The following is a 19,506-nucleotide window of genomic DNA, read 5'->3' as shown; positions in this document are numbered from 1 at the left end:
CAGAAAATTTTACATTGAATATATAGTCACACATATGACCTTGGATATTTTTTAAAAGTCATACAACTAACAATCAGATATAGTGTTAGATGATAGTGTAGTCATTTTTATGTTCTTTCCCACAGTTTGCGAGATAACTGGCCTGAAATACAAATATTCCAGGAATACCATTATATGACCTTCAAAAGCACGTAACTCTTACAACACTATCACTGATGGAAAACCGTATGACCTTGAAAAAAAGCCCATGGTCATATGTGTGACCTACATATTTCAATGTAAAATTTTCTGCTCTTTTCATGGGTGTGGTCAAAAGTAGGTCATTCCATTTGAAAGCATCATATTAACCTTGAAATAAGGTCATCAAGTCCAAGGTCACCAAGAGATGCCCCTTGCAATCTGAGTAGCTTTTGTTTAGGTAATTTTTTTATATTGTATGTAGTTTACAAGAAAATCGCCTGGGGCGATTAAAATGAAACCCCCTGAAATAATTTCAAAGATCATACTGTGACCACATATTTCAATGTAGAATTTTCTGCTCTTCTTATTAGCGGGGGTCAAAAATATGTCATTCCATTTGAAAAAATCATGTTAACCTTGGAATAACAGTTAAGGTCAATTAAAAGATTAAATCCATGTCACTATGAGGTGTCCCCCTCCAATTTGAGTAACTTTTTTTGCATATAACTTTTATTATAAATATGTATATATTATTGTAAATACATTTCTGTTTTATACATCTGCTTCTTTGCTACGTAATAAAAAATGGATAAAACACCTATGTAGTTAAGATTAAAAAAAAGGAAGATAGTAAAATATTTTAGAAATAAGACAAAAAACTGTTGGTTAGAATTAGAATGAAGATAATCACTTTTTAATAAATTTCATAGTTCATTAGAATTTGAAAAGAGAAACTTTCAAACAAAACAAAAAAAGGTTACTGTATAAGTTTTAGGAATTTTTGACAATAGTGACATTCAACACATGATTGTAGCTCGGTATTGTATAATCAGTAGTAATTAGCACTAATCAGTAATGCATACACTATATTTTGCAGCTGCACATTTTATAGCAACCAACAATGTAGAATAATATGAACTTTAATAGAAAGAAATATTTTCACAACATATCATATACAGATTGACCACAATTGTACCATTATAAAGCGAGAAATTACCAAAAAAATGTTTCCTGAATATAATAAATAGAAAAATATATAATGATGAACCTGCATGACCAAAGGTATGCTGTTATGACAGCATACCTGATGATACTTGGCAGATGTTTTCAATGCTCAGACCTTGACTTTTCCAAAAAAATATTATAACACAAGATTATGAATACAATTCATGAGTTGTGAAGTAGCTTATTCTGGACAATTAGTAACTGTGGTTTAGAAAATATACTGTTTAATACATGTAGTGCAAAAAAAAATAAAATTGACCTAACATTTTGATTCAAATACAACAATTTATTTAAAGGGTAATATATTTATACGGTTCTCTAATCATAGAAATCTGATTCACGGATATTAATGAATGTGTACAGCATTAAAAAAAAAAGAAATGTGAAATTCGACAAAGAAATAAAAGATTTTTCACAAAAAATTAATTCACAGAATTTTAAACTTCACAGTACAAATAAGAAATTAAAAAAATTGCTAGTTTATAATTTATTATAGTAAAAAAATGTACAGAAGCCAGTTTACGGTAGGATTTATACTCTATAACAAATTTTCTCCAGATGTTAATAGATTTAATATTAGCTAAAATTACATTAATAAGATGTTTACTTTATCCTGATTTAAATTTCTTATTATTTTTATCCTGCATTTTTATAATTTGAAAAAATTAACAAAATTAAACTGACAAATGTAGAAGCATTATATCTAAACGTAGAACATTTAACATGAAATGATCGGTATTATTTTTTAGTCTTTGCATTACCATTTTCATTAAGAGAATACAATAAAATACAATAGTTTATTAGGTTATTAGAATATAATACTAGCACACAATTGTGCATGCAATAATAAATTCTAATTTTGTAATATTATTAAGTAGTCATACAACAAGCTCTCAGCTGACATTACCGTGTATGAATCGAGTTAAATATTATAATTTTGCAATAAATAATATTCTATAATTATTGTAAACACTTTTTTTAACTGGGTACTCACAAATATTGTCCAAATGTCTAATTGCAATAACGAAACCTATAAATTGGATAGATACATAACCTCACCATTTCTGTTACAGCTTTCTCATTATGTGGTCTATTTAATAACATATTTGGGTCCAAATTAGACAAGGCGATGTCCTCTAAAATTTTAACTTGACTAAGAGTGACATAAATCTGCTCCTTGGTAAAAAAGTTTTCTTTTTTTAATCTGTCACTCCTCTGTCAAGAGTTGTAGCTTGCAGTTAGTGAAAAGTTACAATCCAGATTAATTTTAAAGGTAGCATTCTGCACTCAACATCTCATTTAAAGCCTAAAATAAATTCACAAAGACTCTCCAGCAGAGATCTGGCTGAGTAGTTCATAATTCACCTGGTTTCTTTTAAATAAAAAACCAAGGATTGACAATGTTGTCTCTTTTAGAAACCTGAACTTGTTTTAACCTAGTTAACACAAAATCATTGATTAGTAGTATCCATCTCCCATTTTGGGTAAAAATGTGCTAATGTTCTGCAGAACAGTAGGTGAAAGAAGATTCACTCTACATTTTGGGGTGGACTCAAGATATTCTTTGGATGGTATTGTCTATCCCAAGATTGATTCTTTATTTCCAAGCTTTATGGTTTATTTCTCATCATTCAATATTTCTCTGATCCACTTCCATATCCAATACTGATTTGACTTTTCTGTCTAAAATTTCATTGTCTGAAGCAAGTTTTCCCAGTCTGTGAAAAATTATAGAGATATAGTATTTATATTTAAAGATATAATCAATCGCCTTTATTCTGTATTGTTAATTCCAAAACTTGAAGTAACAAAATTGAAACTTTTATGTTAATTTTGCAAGAACTTTTACTTCAAGATTTCTTAAATATGAACGTTTTCTTTAATATTAAACATTATTAATGATATAGATAGAATTTAAAGGGCTTTACTCTTAAATTCTGATTTTGTCATATTATCAAATAGGGTGAGTGAACTGAAAACAGTTTATCATTAAGTTAGCTGTATTGTTAGCTGTTTAGTATAATTAAACATTTTTTAATGTATAGATTTTTTCCTAGAAAAGTAAATTGTATAATCTGTTATTAAATATGTAAAATAATTTGGTTGTGTGTTGGAACATTTAAGTGTGTTTGTTTTTTTTTTTTGAAATGTGTGTGAAATAGTTACCAACCTGGCCAATGTTAAAGTTAGTAAGTTATTAAAAATGAAAAAAATTCTAATAATACTAATAATGTACTAAATAGTTTTTAATATCACTTACACAACTTACATTTTTCAGAAGCACACATAATACAAGAAACGAAAATGATCTTACATCAATTTTATTTATTTTATTTTATGCATACCAGAACAAAGTAACAGCACAGTGACATGATGTCAACAGTATTCTGCAGAGATGCCAAGGCATCTGTACACAGTCTGGTGTGTAAGAGTAAATATATATAGTCTTGAACAGAATCAGACTGACCACTCCTGAGACATGCGGTTAATTGAAACCCAACCACCAAAAACCATCAGTAATCACAGTCCTACCTTTCAAATCCATATAAGGACTCTAACCTTAGAACTCTCAATTTCAAAAATCAGCTGATTTTGTGATTACAATTTTAACCACTAAGACTAACCCAGTGGGTTTATTGTTTTTCTAATCAAAAATTTCACCCACAAATGATTTTTTTTGTAGTGCCTAAAAAATTAGATTTCCAAAAATATGATTATGGATAACTGTCAAATTCTATGGGAAGATTTTCATGATTTGAGAATCTTTTAAATTCTAAATAATACTGATGTAGTTACAATTAGTTAAGTGAATACTTCATCCACATCCAAACCTAATTTTTCTCTGAAATTCCATTAAAAAATATACATTAGTGATTGGAAAATGTTCTTATAAAAACAAATAAATAAAATGCCATAAATTGTGGCATATGTAACATTTTGGAACTTAAAATAAAAAAAAATCAAGAGGTCAACTTATAATTAAAAGTATTTAAAATCTTAAAAATGAAGATACTTCAATTTTTCTAGGTTAGTATATCAAAATAATTATTATAATAATATTTATAATTAAAAATTTTGTTAAAGCAAAAAGAAAACAATACCAGAGCAAATTAATTAAGTGTATGTTTTCATACAACTATTATTAACATTGCCATTTACAACTAAAACATTATTTATTTATTAATTTCATCTCTCGACTGTAATAGTCCTATAGCTAGCACACATTTTTATAACTAATTCACAATAGCAGAAGTGCGTTAAATATTTAGTTTAGTAAATAGGAGACAGAAAAGATAAGTAAAAAATTCTGTTTTGCAACTGCGTTTATTGATAATAAAATGATAAACCTCTAATGTTTTGTGTGATTTTTTATGTATTTATAACAAGCTATTCTTTTTTTTACTCAAAATATCAGTCCAACACAAAAACAAAGAACCAATCGGCAGATATTTTGGTTAGTTCATGATTACTTTGTAGCATCATGTTCCTGTAGAGTTTTGCTTATTTTTAGACTTAGCATAATTTTCTTGGCTTAATTTTATCAATTTATAATTGACCTAAAATAAACACCACATAAACAGTCAGCAGACATTTTTATTGGTTTAATATCACAGGTCAGATGATTTACGAGTGATCTTTACAATGCGATTCCATCTCGCCACAATGGTCCATTTGGAGGTTCTCTCAGCGTCCACTACAATATCTTCATTTCAATGTAAAAATAAGTAACCTAATAAACATTGTTATTTTTGAAATAGATTAAAAAATAACAAAAACATATTTAATAAAACTATTTAAATATTTTTTTAACAAAAATAATAAATAAAACATAAGAAATCAGACAATAACTTTATTTTCATTTGGTATTGTTACTTCCCATGATTTTATCATATAAAGCATTAAAAACAATCAGCAGATGGTTATTTAATTAGAAACAGCTCACAAAAACTTTAGTATCAGGACATCTACCATGATCCTGAGTTGACAAAAATGTCTGCTCATTGGTTCTGTGTTAGTTGTGGCCAACAATTTATATAAAATTAAAAGTAGGTGTTATAAATGAATAAAAAAATCACACAAACCATTACAAGACTATCATCTTATGAATAAAAGCAACTGCACAATCTACTCATATTTTCTGTCTGTTGCTTACTAAACTAAAATTTTAACACATTACCAGCCTGATGTAAATTAGTCATGAAAAAGTGCACTAGTTCCAGGACTATAAATTCTGAATATTGAAGATAATCCCGGGTTCAACAAGTTTAGATCTATAACTGCATTTCTTATTTTTAAATAGAGAACTCCTTTTGCTAATTAGAGAACATCTGTCTTTACAAGGCTCAATAACAACTAAACAGTATATCTGTGAAATTTACTGATACAACTTTATGCAAGCTTTGCATCTACACTACCGTAATACCAAGAATAAAAACCTTCCTTATAAGTAACCGCCAATTTTCTGCACTAATATCTAGTTCAGGTCAAAACCCTTTGTTTAATTCAACAGCACAACTAAAAAAAGACTTTTTTAAAGAAAATCCTCTGTTTTCTTTCGATTATAAATATTTTTTCACTAATAATACACAGCTTTGCTTGTTTCACTGTTACTTAAATTGCAAGATCCACAAGTTTCAACTAAAATAAATAATCATATTTTACACGTCATTATTAAAGTAAACATACAAACTACTCATATCAAAAAATATATAATTTGATGTTAAATGAATAAATAAATTTTTGGTTTCTTCAAATGTCTATTAGTATATTTGGGTAACATGTACTAGCTCCTACTTTTTATTAAAAATTTCTTTCCTATATTTTAATATACTGCTTTTCTTAAATGTGATTGGCAGTTACTGTTCATATATTACAAAAATTTTTAAAAATTTACTTTATACATTTTAGACATACATCAAATTATTATCATATATTACACGAGTTTAATTAGTAGGTTAATTTGGATTTCAAAAGATAACATAATCTATTGAAATTTCTAATATATTTAAAAAATATCAAATAAATTTTCAATCAAACATTTACTACACAAAGTAACAAAATAGTAAAGTTTTTGCATAATGAAGTTTTATAGTGAAGTATGTTAAATTATTACACCTGCACCCTTAATTTACCCCCGTACGAAGGGATGTTTGCAAAAGTAATGGTAGAATATTGTATTGTCACCCGACCTTAGTAATTGTGAAAAATTTCATCAACTGGCAAGTTCAAGAAATATGTTAAATTAAGGATACAAGATTTGAGGACAAACATGAAAAAAAAGCATTGCAAGTTGAAGAAAAGCAAGTAATAAATTAAATTTTAATGTCACAACTATAAGTTAAGGAAAGAGAGCTAATAATGATTAAACTCAGGAACGTTTAGTATTTATAGTAGTAAATTCAATGTCAATATTACATTAAATTGAGTGCACTCAAATATACTTATCAGCACACATTATAATTTAAATAGATTTATGTTGCAAATTTCTCATTCATCATTTAAAACAACATTTAAAATAGTTTACATTAATAAAAATATTTATTAAAATGAATAGATCACATAAAGCCAGCTGCAGGAGTCAAGAAATGAACTGCCAAAGAACGCAGACAAAAAGATGAATAAAACTGATGAAGAAAAAACTATTCTAAACATTTTGTGAATTTGAACAAGGTATAAAGTTTTGTACAATATTTTTATCTAGATATTATAGGTAAAAGAATTAAAACCAAGAATTGAAATATCTTTAAAAAATGTATGTTTTCTATTTTGCCTAATAATTAAGGAGATATTTCTCCCTTACTTCTATACATAAATCCTTCATATACAATAGTTTTTATTTAATTAAACGAATTATGTTTTTTTTTTTTCTGTGGTTCATAAAATAACATAAATTGGCATAAAAAAAGAAGCAGTTTTTTGTTTTTTTTAATTATCACTAAATGTTTCACTTATATTACTGAAGATTACATTAAACAGAAAAAACAAATTAAATAAAAGATTACAGATAAAAAATATTAAGATTTCAAGCATAATTTCAGTCAACCATTTTTAATTTTTTAGTAATAAGCAAGCAAGGTATTAAATTACATCCCTTCTAAATTTGTTGGTTTCATAAAACCATGAACATCTGACGGAAATGCATCTTAAAAATAAAAAAAAAGGTGTGAAATAAGGCTACAATGTGCGATTATCACATTTAGAAAACAGGTTCCAAATGCTATGTTAAACAGCACTACGTGCAGTTTAAATTTGGAAGTTAAATGTATATCCTTTTTTATGGCAGTGCATATTTTTATCATAATGCCAATGAATAATTATGCTATCCATATTTGTTCTTTTTTAATAATTTCATAACATTTTATGTTTTTTTAAATATATGTAACACACACAGAAACCCCCCCCCCCCCGCCATACACACACACACACACACACACACAACACACTATATATATATATATATTACATACACATACTTAAATATATATGTACACACAAGTGTAAATAAATATTAAAAATTTCTGTTTGGAGAAAATAACTAATAATACCGTAAGATCAAGTTTTCTTCTTCCAGCTGGTTAGCTTCCTCTTGCAACTGATTACCGGCTTGGACTAGTTGTTCAATGTGTTTATCACATACAGCTTTCTGTTTTCTTAGCTCCTTAATCTGTTCCATTGCTTGACTTAAACCAAATTCACCAGTTTCATACTCTCTCAGTTGTATAATCATGTTACTCATCTACAAATAAAACAATAAATTAAGAAGTATAAATCATAAGGTTTCCTATAAGTCATTTTAAATACAGGAATATCAACATTTTTTTATTTCATTTAACAGAAACATTTTTTAACAATGGAAATAACACTCTTATGCAATGCACAAAAAGGTAAAATTTAAGACTTTGCATTATAAAATTTGAGTTATCTAATATACATTTATATAGGGCATACACACACAAACACACACATACACATACACACACAGAGAGCAAGGAGAGAGAGAGAGAGTGACATACACACTAATTAGTAACAATAATCATAAATGAAATGACAAATCTTTCAATCCTTAAGTCTGTACTGCAATCCAAACAAAATTTACATGGTCACTTCTGTATTTGATCAGACCTTATTATTTGATCATGAACTTATTCCTATATTAAAAAAAAATTAAATTACAAGAACATATATCACCTGCTCTCAGCTTACCCCAACATCATGTTGCAGACTCAATCATTAAAGATTTCAATATCTGGGACAAATTGAACAAAATCCAAAAACTGCAACCCTACATTAAATACCTCACAATTTTTCATTAAAGTACATCAAAATCCTTTAACTTCCATATTTATTTGCATTAATATGTAGCTTAGATCAGGAGATATGCAGCATTGAAGACAAAAGTGGCCTTTTCTCTTTAAAGTGGAATATTTCCATTTAAAAAAATTGTAGACATATAAAAAAAATAAATTAAAGCTAAAGTCTTAAGCTTTCAAACAATTTTAATGCAGTTTACTGCAACAAATTTTGTTTCCCCCCTGTGCTTGATCAACACAAACAAAAAGTTACAAATTTTTAAAACTTTTCTTTTCACAGATTTTTTTTTAATTTGATGATTTTTGAAATCTGAAGTAAACTGTTAAAAAGTTGAGTATTCAAGCTTTAATTTTTTTTTATTCATCTCTCTAAGCCCATTGGTTGCAAAGTTAAAACAGTTTGAATATAATAATTTTTAATCATAATATATAGCAGTCCCTTTAATTTTTTACACCAGTGTATAATGTAGCAATAGTACGAAATAAAAAAATTAAAAACTGATTTATATTTTTTGTTATACAGCCACTTTACTAACACAAGTTCCAACCTTTCTTTCTTCTGTGTAGCAGTCAACAAATGTGACATTTTGATGACTACTTATAATACATAAGTCAAAACAAATGAGTATTTATTATATACAAAGCATTATTATTCAATTATCAACAAAGGGATGAAGAAAAGGGCGACAGTAAATACAAATACAACATAAAATAAAAGTGAAGTAGAAAAAAATATTATATATAACATATTTTTAATTTTTGAACACTAATTATAAACAAACCAATTATTGGATATTGTATGTTTTTATACCAATTTACAGCTTATGTCATCCTGTTTAAAATGCCGTTTAGTTTATAAATCATGTAGAATTTCTCAAACATGTATTAAAATGTTTAAGTCATCAATGTTTAAGTCAATTTCATATGACTTGTTAATGTGATTTATCCTATCCTGCATGAATTGACAGGATTATCGGTGCTTGTTCTAACTTGCTCAGTATGAATTTTGTCACGTGCAGTAAATGAGTAATTGCATGTTTATTCCTATCGGTTCATGTTGAATTTCAAACCTATATAAAGGCAGTACTTGTTTCTTTTATTTTCATTAGTATTTTCTCGTGCAATCAATAGCAGGTTTTTTTAAAGTCAGTCTTTTACTCACATATTTGTTAAATTAAAACCTAAGATCCTGGCTTCTGCGAACTGTTCGAGACCAGCGCCTCTGGGGTTTGTGAGTGGTGAACCCCAGGCAGTAGACTTGGCGTTTGCGTCCAGCGCAACCAACACTCTGGTGCCCGGGAGACCGTCCAGAATCCTCCCCAACTTCGCCAGCAAGTCATCGATACTCCATCCAAGCTGGAAGTACCCCGACACAAGTACGACATCGAGCGTACCCCTCGTGATCCGCATGACGGTGAGTTGCTCATCAGACCACTGAGGCATCCAGAAGACACCCAAAGAGTCAGAGGTCACCACGACCGCAGAGAGCGGCCGTCCCCCACGAGTATTAATAACTTTCACACCGTGAAAGCTGACCACCCTATCCGCGACCGCGTACGGCTCCTGGACCAAGAGGACCTCGAGGTTGTACTCCTCAAGGAGCCTCATGGCCTCACTCGTGGCCCGGGAATGGTGCAGATTAATCTGCCCCAGGCGCAGGCGTTCGAACTGGTGAAAGATGTCCCCAACGGCTTCTGACCGTTCAGGCGTCGCCATAAGCTGTGTTGTTAACAGCTCTCGCTCGGGCTATATCGTACGCCTTACATTGCCTACCCCCTACCCTGTGTCCAGTATTGCTACCTTTCACCTGGCAGCAGGCGGCACACTTTGGTGGCGACGACTTGGCAGGGCAGTTGGTTGCCCTGTGCCCCGGAGCGGCACAGTGGCCACACATCTCCTTCTGCGCTCTGCATCGGAGAGCGGTGTGCCCAAAGAAAGCCCTGACATTTAAAGCACCGGGCTACCTGAATATGGTCGACAACCGTACAGGCCGCCCACCCAAAGAACAATCTTCCCCCGGCCACTAAGACCTGCCGGATCTTTGGCGAGGTCTCGAGAACCTAGTGACTCTTTAGGGATTCCTTCCTCCCCAACTATCGAATCACCTTAGTTTCCCTAAGGAAGTCCTCGACGGCCATATCCAACACAGGATTTTGGCCGTGGATCGCTTTGAGTATTTCGGGCTCCTCTACCCACGTTGCCCTCGGCATATCATAAACCAATATCTGAAGCTTACGCTCGGCTAGCAGCTGAGCCTTCAGCCCGTTCTTGGCCAGAACATCGGCCTCCAGCAGTCGTCTTGCCTGCTGCTCGTTAACGACCTCCAGAACAATGCCATGATCCCTGGTTTTAGTGACCCGGGAAACTTGGAACCTTTCTTTCCGCGGGTCCAGGATCTTCTTTAGGGTTAGCTCCGTCATAGCAGACGAAGCCCCCTGACCAGGCTTAACAGGGACCACTTTTACAGTGGCCCGCTTACTTTTGGCCGGCGCCTGCGCTGGCGGCGGCGGACCTACCCGCTTAGGTGCAGGCGCGGCAGTTATAGAGGCAAAGGAGACAGGTTTCTTAACCTTCTCCTCCACTCTCTTAATTGATTTGTGGAGCTCGCCCAAAGCTTCACCCGTTACGGGTTTGAAGCCCCGAACTCCCTCCACTACATGGTCTACCTTGCCTGATAGTCGAGTTACGACCGAGTCAAGCGCAAGGTTTGCACCCTGGAGGCCTTCACATTTTATTTTAAAGCCAGCCCGGAAACCATCAAACTACATTGGCTCAAATATGAGTCCACCAATTGGTGCAACTCTAGAGCCACTCTAGATTCCTTCTTTGAGGAAATTTTGGCCCATTCGGCCCTCATCTCCTCAATCCGCCCCAAGCTATCCGCTCCGGAGGTCACCTTCTTTGACGCAGGTTTCCCCCCAGAAACATCCCGCTCAGGGACAGAATCGGCTTTGCTGCTTTCAGTCCTTCCCGACTTCGCAGCGAGGCGTCCTTCGGACTTGGCGCCCCCTCCTATGCCGTGTCCTCGCTGTACGGATCCAGCTTTCGCCTTTTCCGCACCGCTCGAGACAGAGGTGTCCCGCAGGATTTGTGTGCAAGCCGCAACACTCGGGCGCTCCACTACCCGAGGGGTTTCCGTGTCTTCCTTATCGGAAGACCGGGGCCGCGGCGGCGACCTACCGATTGACCTCCTCGGCATGAAGGGGTCACCGGAAACCAGGTCCTTGGCCAAACCGACCAAGTCCTCCAAACAACCTCCCCCGGGTTGCTCCATCGCTGAACAATTTAGCAATACACCAGCTGTGTTGCCAGGCACTACAATTCACAGCTTGAACGACTCTAACACCTACCACAATACCAGGTGAGCGTCTAACCTCTCACACCCCGAACGGACCGTCTGTTCCGCAGTCCACCCGAGGAGTCAAAAAGCTAAAAGCTCCTTCCACCGGCTAGGTCGGAGCGGAAACCGCTTCTCGAACCTGCCAGAGGATCTAAATATATTTAGGCCTCACCAACTACGTATGGGGACACGATGTTACAAAGGAAACGTCCTTATTTGGCCGACAGCAGCACTACTGCAACACACTACGTCGCCGCTTTGTCAAAACTCCACAGCAACGCAGGTTGACTGACCGCTGCTGATCGTTGTCAACCCCGACGACGAGAACGTAGAACGCTGTACTAGCAGAATCAAATTATGCACCGGTTGCAAAAAACACAAGTTTTACAGCACGGGGCCAGAGGCCGAGAAGAGAAGTAACCTCTTATAATATAATGTACATTGCTGGAAAATAGGAAGGGCAATTGCAAAAAAAATCTGAGGCTGATAGGAGAATTCTGACTTTATATTCAGAATTAGCACCCAAAAATAAATAAGCTTCAGCAAATTGACCGTGTAACAAAATCATTGTCAACCAGTGATATTAGTGAAAGAATAATTTTGAACATTTTGATATGAGGTATGGGTGCCAACACTGCTCAGTAGGAGGGGGTAGGTTTGCCCACAGGTGGGAGAGGGAAGCTTATTTGTCCTTGAAACACCCTTAAAAGATTACCACAGTATTTTTGTTTAGTAGAGAGTGAGTGCAGACATGTTTCGATTTTTGGTGATTTATTGATTTTGCAAAATGGATAAAAAATGGAACGACTTTGTGTCAAATTTTATTTGAAAACTGGAAAATCAGCTTCTGATACTTATGAACTTTTAAAAACAGCTTAAAAGATGGCCACAAATCGGTCGAAGATGATACTGGTCCAACTGTCCTTCCACTTCAAAAAACAATGAAAACATTGTAAAAGTTCACAATTTAGCACGTCTGACCACAGACTTTCAATTAGGGAGATAGCTGATGAACTGAATTTAAGTTTCTATGTGGTTCAGTGAATTTTAAATTAAGATTTGAATATGTGTCAAGTGTTCACAAAATTCATTCCAAAATTGTAGCCAGACCAGCGGAAACAACATTGAAGTGTCCCAAGAAATAGTTAATTGAGCCAAAACTGACCACACACACACACACACATACACAGTGTTTAATTTTCATTGCCCCAGGTGATTTTCTCATAAAATACACACAATACAAAAAATGGCTTCATCAAAAGTTCCTCAGATTGAAGGGGGACATCTCATGGTGACCTTGACTATTATTTCAAAGTTAACATGATTTTTTCAAATAGAATGACATATTTTTGACTCCAGAAATGAAAAGAGTAGAAAATTTTATATTGAAATATCTGGTCACAAGGTACAAGGTCATACCTTGTACCTTTTTTCAGGGTGTTTCATCTTAATTACCCCAGTAAATTTTCTCGTAAACTACACACAATACAAAAAAATTACCTAAATAAAAGTTACTGTGATTGGAGGGGCGACATCTCATGGTGACCTTGACTTTATTTCAAGGAAAGCACAATTTTTTCAAATGGAATTACCTATTTTTGAACCCATCACTGAAAAGAGCAGAAAATTCTACATTGAATATATAGTCACACATATGACCTTGGATATTTTTTAAAAGTCATACAACTAACAATCAGATATAGTGTTAGATGATAGTGTAGTCATTTTTATGTTCTTTCCCACAGTTTGCGAGATAACTGGCCTGAAATACAAATATTCCAGGAATATCATTATATGACCTTCAAAAGCACGTAACTCTTACAACACTATCACTGATGGAAAACCGTATGACCTTGAAAAAAAAAGCCCATGGTCATATGTGTGACCTACATATTTCAATGTAAAATTTTCTGCTCTTTTCATGGGTGTGGTCAAAAGTAGGTCATTCCATTTGAAAGCATCATATTAACCTTGAAATAAGGTCATCAAGTCCAAGGTCACCAAGAGATGCCCCTTGCAATCTGAGTAGCTTTTGTTTAGGTAATTTTTTTATATTGTATGTAGTTTACAAGAAAATCGCCTGGGGCGATTAAAATGAAACCTCCTGAAATAATTTCAAAGATCATACTGTGACCACATATTTCAATGTAGAATTTTCTGCTCTTCTTATTAGCGGGGGTCAAAAATATGTCATTCCATTTGAAAAATCATGTTAACCTTGAAATAACAGTTAAGGTCAATTAAAAGATTAAATCCAAGGTCACTATGAGGTGTCCCCCTCCAATTTGAGTAACTTTTTTTGCATTGTGCGTAGTTTACAAAAAAAAAATGCATATAAATATGTATATATTATTGTAAATACATTTCTGTTTTATACATCTGCTTCTTTGCTACGTAATAAAAAGTGGATAAAACACCTATGTAGTTAAGATTAAAAAAAAGGAAGAAAGTAAAATATTTTAGAAATAAGACAAAAAACTGTTGGTTAGAATTAGAATGAAGATAATCACTTTTTAATAAATTTCATAGTTCATTAGAATTTGAAAAGAGAAACTTTCAAACAAAACAAAAAAAAAGGTTACTGTATAAGTTTTAGGAATTTTTGACAATAGTGACATTCAACACATGATTGTAGCTCGGTATTGTATAATCAGTAGTAATTAGTACTAATCAGTAATGCATACACTATATTTTGCAGCTGCACATTTTATAGCAACCAACAATGTAGAATAATATGAACTTTAATAGAAAGAAATATTTTCACAACATATCATGTACAGATTGACCACAATTGTACCATTATAAAGCGAGAAATTACCAAAAAAAGGTTTCCTGAATATAATAAATAGAAAAATATATAATGATGAACCTGAATGACCAAAGGTATGCTGTTATGACAGCATTCCTGATGATACTTGGCAGACGTTTTCAATGCTCAGACCTTGACTTTTCCAAAAAAATATTATAACACAAGATTATGAATACAATTCATGAGTTGTGAAGTAGCTTATTCTGTACAATTAGTAACTGTGGTTTAGAAAATATACTGTTTAATACATGTGGTGCAAAAAAAATTAAAATTGACCTAACATTTTGATTCAAATACAACAATTTATTTAAAGGGTAATATATATATACGGTTCTCTAATCATAGAAATCTGATTCACGGATATTAATGAATGTGTACAGCATTAAAAAAAAAAGAAATGTGAAATTCGACAAAGAAATAAAAGATTTTTCACAAAAAATTAATTCACAGAATTTTAAACTTCACAGTACAAATAAGAAATTAAAAAAATTGCTAGTTTATAATTTATTATAGTAAAAAAATGTACAGAAGCCAGTTTACGGTAGGATTTATACTCTATAACAAATTTTCTCCAGATGTTAATAGATTTAATATTAGCTAAAATTACATTAATAAGATGTTTACTTTATCCTGATTTAAATTTCTTATTATTTTTATCCTGCATTTTTATAATTTGAAAAAATTAACAAAATTAAACTGACAAATGTAGAAGCATTATATCTAAACGTAGAACATTTAACATGAAATGATCGGTATTATTTTTTAGTCTTTGCATTACCATTTTCATTAAGAGAATACAATAAAATACAATAGTTTATTAGGTTATTAGAATATAATACTAGCACACAATTCTACATATGCACACAGACACTTTTCCCTTGAAGAACCGTATGATTTTCCTTATAATGTATTTTCTTTTTAAAATAAGTATTTTAATAAAATATTCTAATTTATGATAATTTCTGCACACTATAGTCTGCTTCAAAATATCAGCGCTTAAATTAATAGACATCCAAAGTAATAAGAATTATTCACATTTCTGTTATTAAAACCATCTCAATTTTTACCTTGTGGTCATTCAAAAATATTACTACTTGTTAAACCAAGAGTCATTTTAAATATTCTTTAAAAACATCTATTAAAAGTATTGAGGTATTTTTAATTGTACAGACCTCTTTTTAAAGTTTACCTGTTGAAAATGTTCTTTTCAATGATGAGGATGAAAATCCGTGAGTAAATACAGCAGTTAAATATGCAACATTGTAAAATTAAAACACACTAAATTTGCATATATAGAAAAACATAATAGATATTATGTTTCATTTATAAATTATAAAAATTTTAATTTTCATTTCATTAATGATCCTAGTACTACTATGGGCATCATATTGCATCATAGTATATTTAAGTGAATTCACATGACGGCAGATTATGAAAGCCATTAATCCAACTCGGTATTAGATGTAATGAAAAATTACTGGCCACCAGAAAATGAAAATGTGCCTGCAACATGTAACATTAAATATATTTTTATTCACGCCAAATACAATAAAATAGCTATACTTAATACTACAAACATCTGGAATGGTATTCGTAGTACAATTGTATAACTGAAGATTGTTTTGATTAGATGAAAGGGAAATTTATATTAAATTATATACACTTTCAATAATTTAGCATGCAAAAGTATGAAAATACACAATTAATTTGATTACTTTACGGTACAAAAAGACAGAGTTTTGCTATTAGAAAGTTCTTAATTAATTAAGGGTTTACTGAATAATTAAGTTTGAATTCTTCACAGAACCTAGTCGTATTATTCAAATTTAAATTAGGATACCGAAGTCACATTTTTCTTTATTTTTTATAAGTATGAAAGATATTATTATATTTCTTGAAGAGGAAGGCGACTTTTGGTCAGGTGATTTTAGAATAATTAACTCAGCTTCAAATTATGGGCAGGCAGGAGTACGTTTCATCATGAACAAGAAGATAGGGAATGGAGTAGAGTATTTCAAAAGGCATAGCGATAGAATCATTGTAATAAGGATAAAATCAAAACCGACAACGATTGTTAACGTCTATATGCCTACAAGCGCCCATGATGATGATGAGGTAGAGTGTGTATACGAAGAGATTGATGAAGCAATTAAACATGTAAAAGGAGATGAAAATTTAATAATAGTTGGAGATTGAAATGCAAGCATTGGAAAAGGCAAGGAAGGAAATATAGTGGGTGAATACGGGCTGGGCAAAAGGAATGAAAGAGGGGACCGACTTATAGAGTTTTGCATGAAGTACAATTTAGTAATTGCCAACACCCAATTTAAAAATCATAATAGAAGAATGTACACTTGGAAAAAGCCAGGCGATACTGCAAGATATCAGATAGATTATATAATGGTTAAGCAAAGATTTAGAAATCAACTCGTTGACTGCAAAACTTACCCTGGAGCAGACATTGATAGCGACCATAATTTGGTGATAATGAAATGTAGATTGGGGTTTAAAAACCTGAAGAAAAGGTGTCAGATGAATCGGTGGAATTTAGAGAAGCTTGAGGAGTTCAATTCCTTTGTTTAGTTAGGTATTTTCAGTCTTGCTTAAAACTCAGTGAGATGTGTTTTGCTTTGAGTTCATTAAATAGTAGTACATCGATGGGAATGTCACTTGTGGCATTTGCATCGGTGACATCCTGGCTGAGGCAGACAGGAATATGTCAAAAGCCGAGGTTTCGAAGATGACCTCTGGTAAAGCCCATAAGGTCTTGGAACAGAGGGGTGATGAGGGTATCTTTCCCCAAGGGATCAGGATGATGTGTAAACAGCATGTTATTTGATAAGTTCAGTGTTAATATTATTAATTAGTACATTTAGGATCGACATGGAATAGTTGTTGAAACTAAAACTAAAAATACATTCTGCTGTTAGTATGTTTTTTTTTATTAAAATTTCAGTAGTACATTTTAATAAAATATATATATCCTTAATAGCAAAATTACAATATAAATATTTATATTATGCATGCAATAATAAATTCTAATTTTGTAATATTATTAAGTAGTCATACAACAAGCTCTCAGCTGACATTACCGTGTATGAATCGAGTTAAATATTATAATTTTGCAATAAATAATATTCTATAATTATTGTAAACACTTTTTTTAACTGGGTACTCACAAATATTGTCCAAATGTCTAATTGCAATAATGAAACCTATAAATTGGATAGATACATAACCTCACCATTTCTGTTACAGCTTTCTCATTATGTGGTCTATTTAATAACATATTTGGGTCCAAATTAGACAAGGCGATGTCCTCTAAAATTTTAACTTGACTAAGAGTGACATAAATCTGCTCCTTGGTAAAAAAGTTTTCTTTTTTTAATCTGTCACTCCTCTGTCAAGAGTTGTAGCTTGCAGTTAGTGAAAAGTTACAATCCAGATTAATTTTAAAGGTAGCATTCTGCACTCAACATCTCATTTAAAGCCTAAAATAAATTCACAAAGACTCTCCAGCAGAGATCTGGCTGAGTAGTTCATAATTCACCTGGTTTCTTTTAAATAAAAAACCAAGGATTGACAATGTTGTCTCTTTTAGAAACCTGAACTTGTTTTAACCTAGTTAACACAAAATCATTGATTAGTAGTATCCATCTCCCATTTTGGGTAAAAATGTGCTAATGTTCTGCAGAACAGTAGGTGAAAGAAGATTCACTCTACATTTTGGGGTGGACTCAAGATATTCTTTGGATGGTATTGTCTATCCCAAGATTGATTCTTTATTTCCAAGCTTTACGGTTTATTTCTCATCATTCAATATTTCTTTGATCCACTTCCATATCCAATACTGATTTGACTTTTCTGTCTAAAATTTCATTGTCTGAAGCAAGTTTTCCCAGTCTGTGAAAAATTATAGAGATATAGTATTTATATTTAAAGATATAATCAATCGCCTTTATTCTGTATTGTTAATTCCAAAACTTGAAGTAACAAAATTGAAACTTTTATGTTAATTTTGCAAGAACTTTTACTTCAAGATTTCTTAAATATGAACGTTCTCTTTAATATTAAACATTATTAATGATATAGATAGAATTTAAAGGGCTTTACTCTTAAATTCTGATTTTGTCATATTATCAAATAGGGTGAGTGAACTGAAAACAGTTTATCATTAAGTTAGCTGTATTGTTAGCTGTTTAGTATAATTAAACATTTTTTAATGTATAGATTTTTTCCTAGAAAAGTAAATTGTATAATCTGTTATTAAATATGTAAAATAATTTGGTTGTGTGTTGGAACATTTAAGTGTGTTTGTTTTTTTTTTTGAAATGTGTGTGAAATAGTTACCAACCTGGCCAATGTTAAAGTTAGTAAGTTATTAAAAATGAAAAAAATTCTAATAATACTAATAATGTACTAAATAGTTTTTAATATCACTTACACAACTTACATTTTTCAGAAGCACACATAATACAAGAAACGAAAATGATCTTACATCAATTTTATTTATTTTATTTTATGCATACCAGAACAAAGTAACAGCACAGTGACATGATGTCAACAGTATTCTGCAGAGATGCCAAGGCATCTGTACACAGTCTGGTGTGTAAGAGTAAATATATATAGTCTTGAACAGAATCAGACTGACCACTCCTGAGACATGCGGTTAATTGAAACCCAACCACCAAAAACCATCAGTAATCACAGTCCTAGCTTAGGACTCTAACCTTAGAACTCTCAATTTCAAAAATCAGCTGATTTTGTGATTACAATTTTAACCACTAAGACTAACCCAGTGGGTTTATTGTTTTTCTAATCAAAAATTTCACCCACAAATGATTTTTTTTGTAGTGCCTAAA

The 19,506-nt window shown here is 32.0% G+C and overlaps 1 protein-coding gene across 5 annotated transcripts in view; it reads right to left on the bottom strand.

Annotated features, from left to right (window-relative positions):
• LOC142334491 (centrosomal protein of 290 kDa-like) overlaps nucleotides 1-19,506 on the bottom strand; it is a 58,005-nt gene that overhangs the window by 24,619 nt on the left and 13,880 nt on the right. For 2 of the 5 annotated variants that reach the window (XM_075353659.1, XM_075382567.1), the window contains one exon: nucleotides 7,731-7,921. In XM_075353659.1, the coding sequence (XP_075209774.1) occupies nucleotides 7,918-7,921 (4 nt within the window). In that variant the 3' untranslated portion in view covers nucleotides 7,731-7,917. Of the gene's footprint in view, nucleotides 1-2,027; nucleotides 2,904-7,730; nucleotides 7,922-15,833; nucleotides 16,148-19,506 lie in introns of those variants that run through there. The other 3 variants (XM_075353641.1, XM_075353634.1, XM_075353650.1) reach the window with 3 other exon arrangements.

The sequence above is a fragment of the Lycorma delicatula genome, chromosome 1 (assembly GCF_047948215.1).
Source record: "Lycorma delicatula isolate Av1 chromosome 1, ASM4794821v1, whole genome shotgun sequence".
In the NCBI taxonomy this organism is placed as follows: Eukaryota; Metazoa; Arthropoda; class Insecta; order Hemiptera; family Fulgoridae; genus Lycorma; species Lycorma delicatula.
Note: the sequence above shows the minus strand (reverse complement) of the source record. Positions and strands in the feature narration are given on the sequence as shown.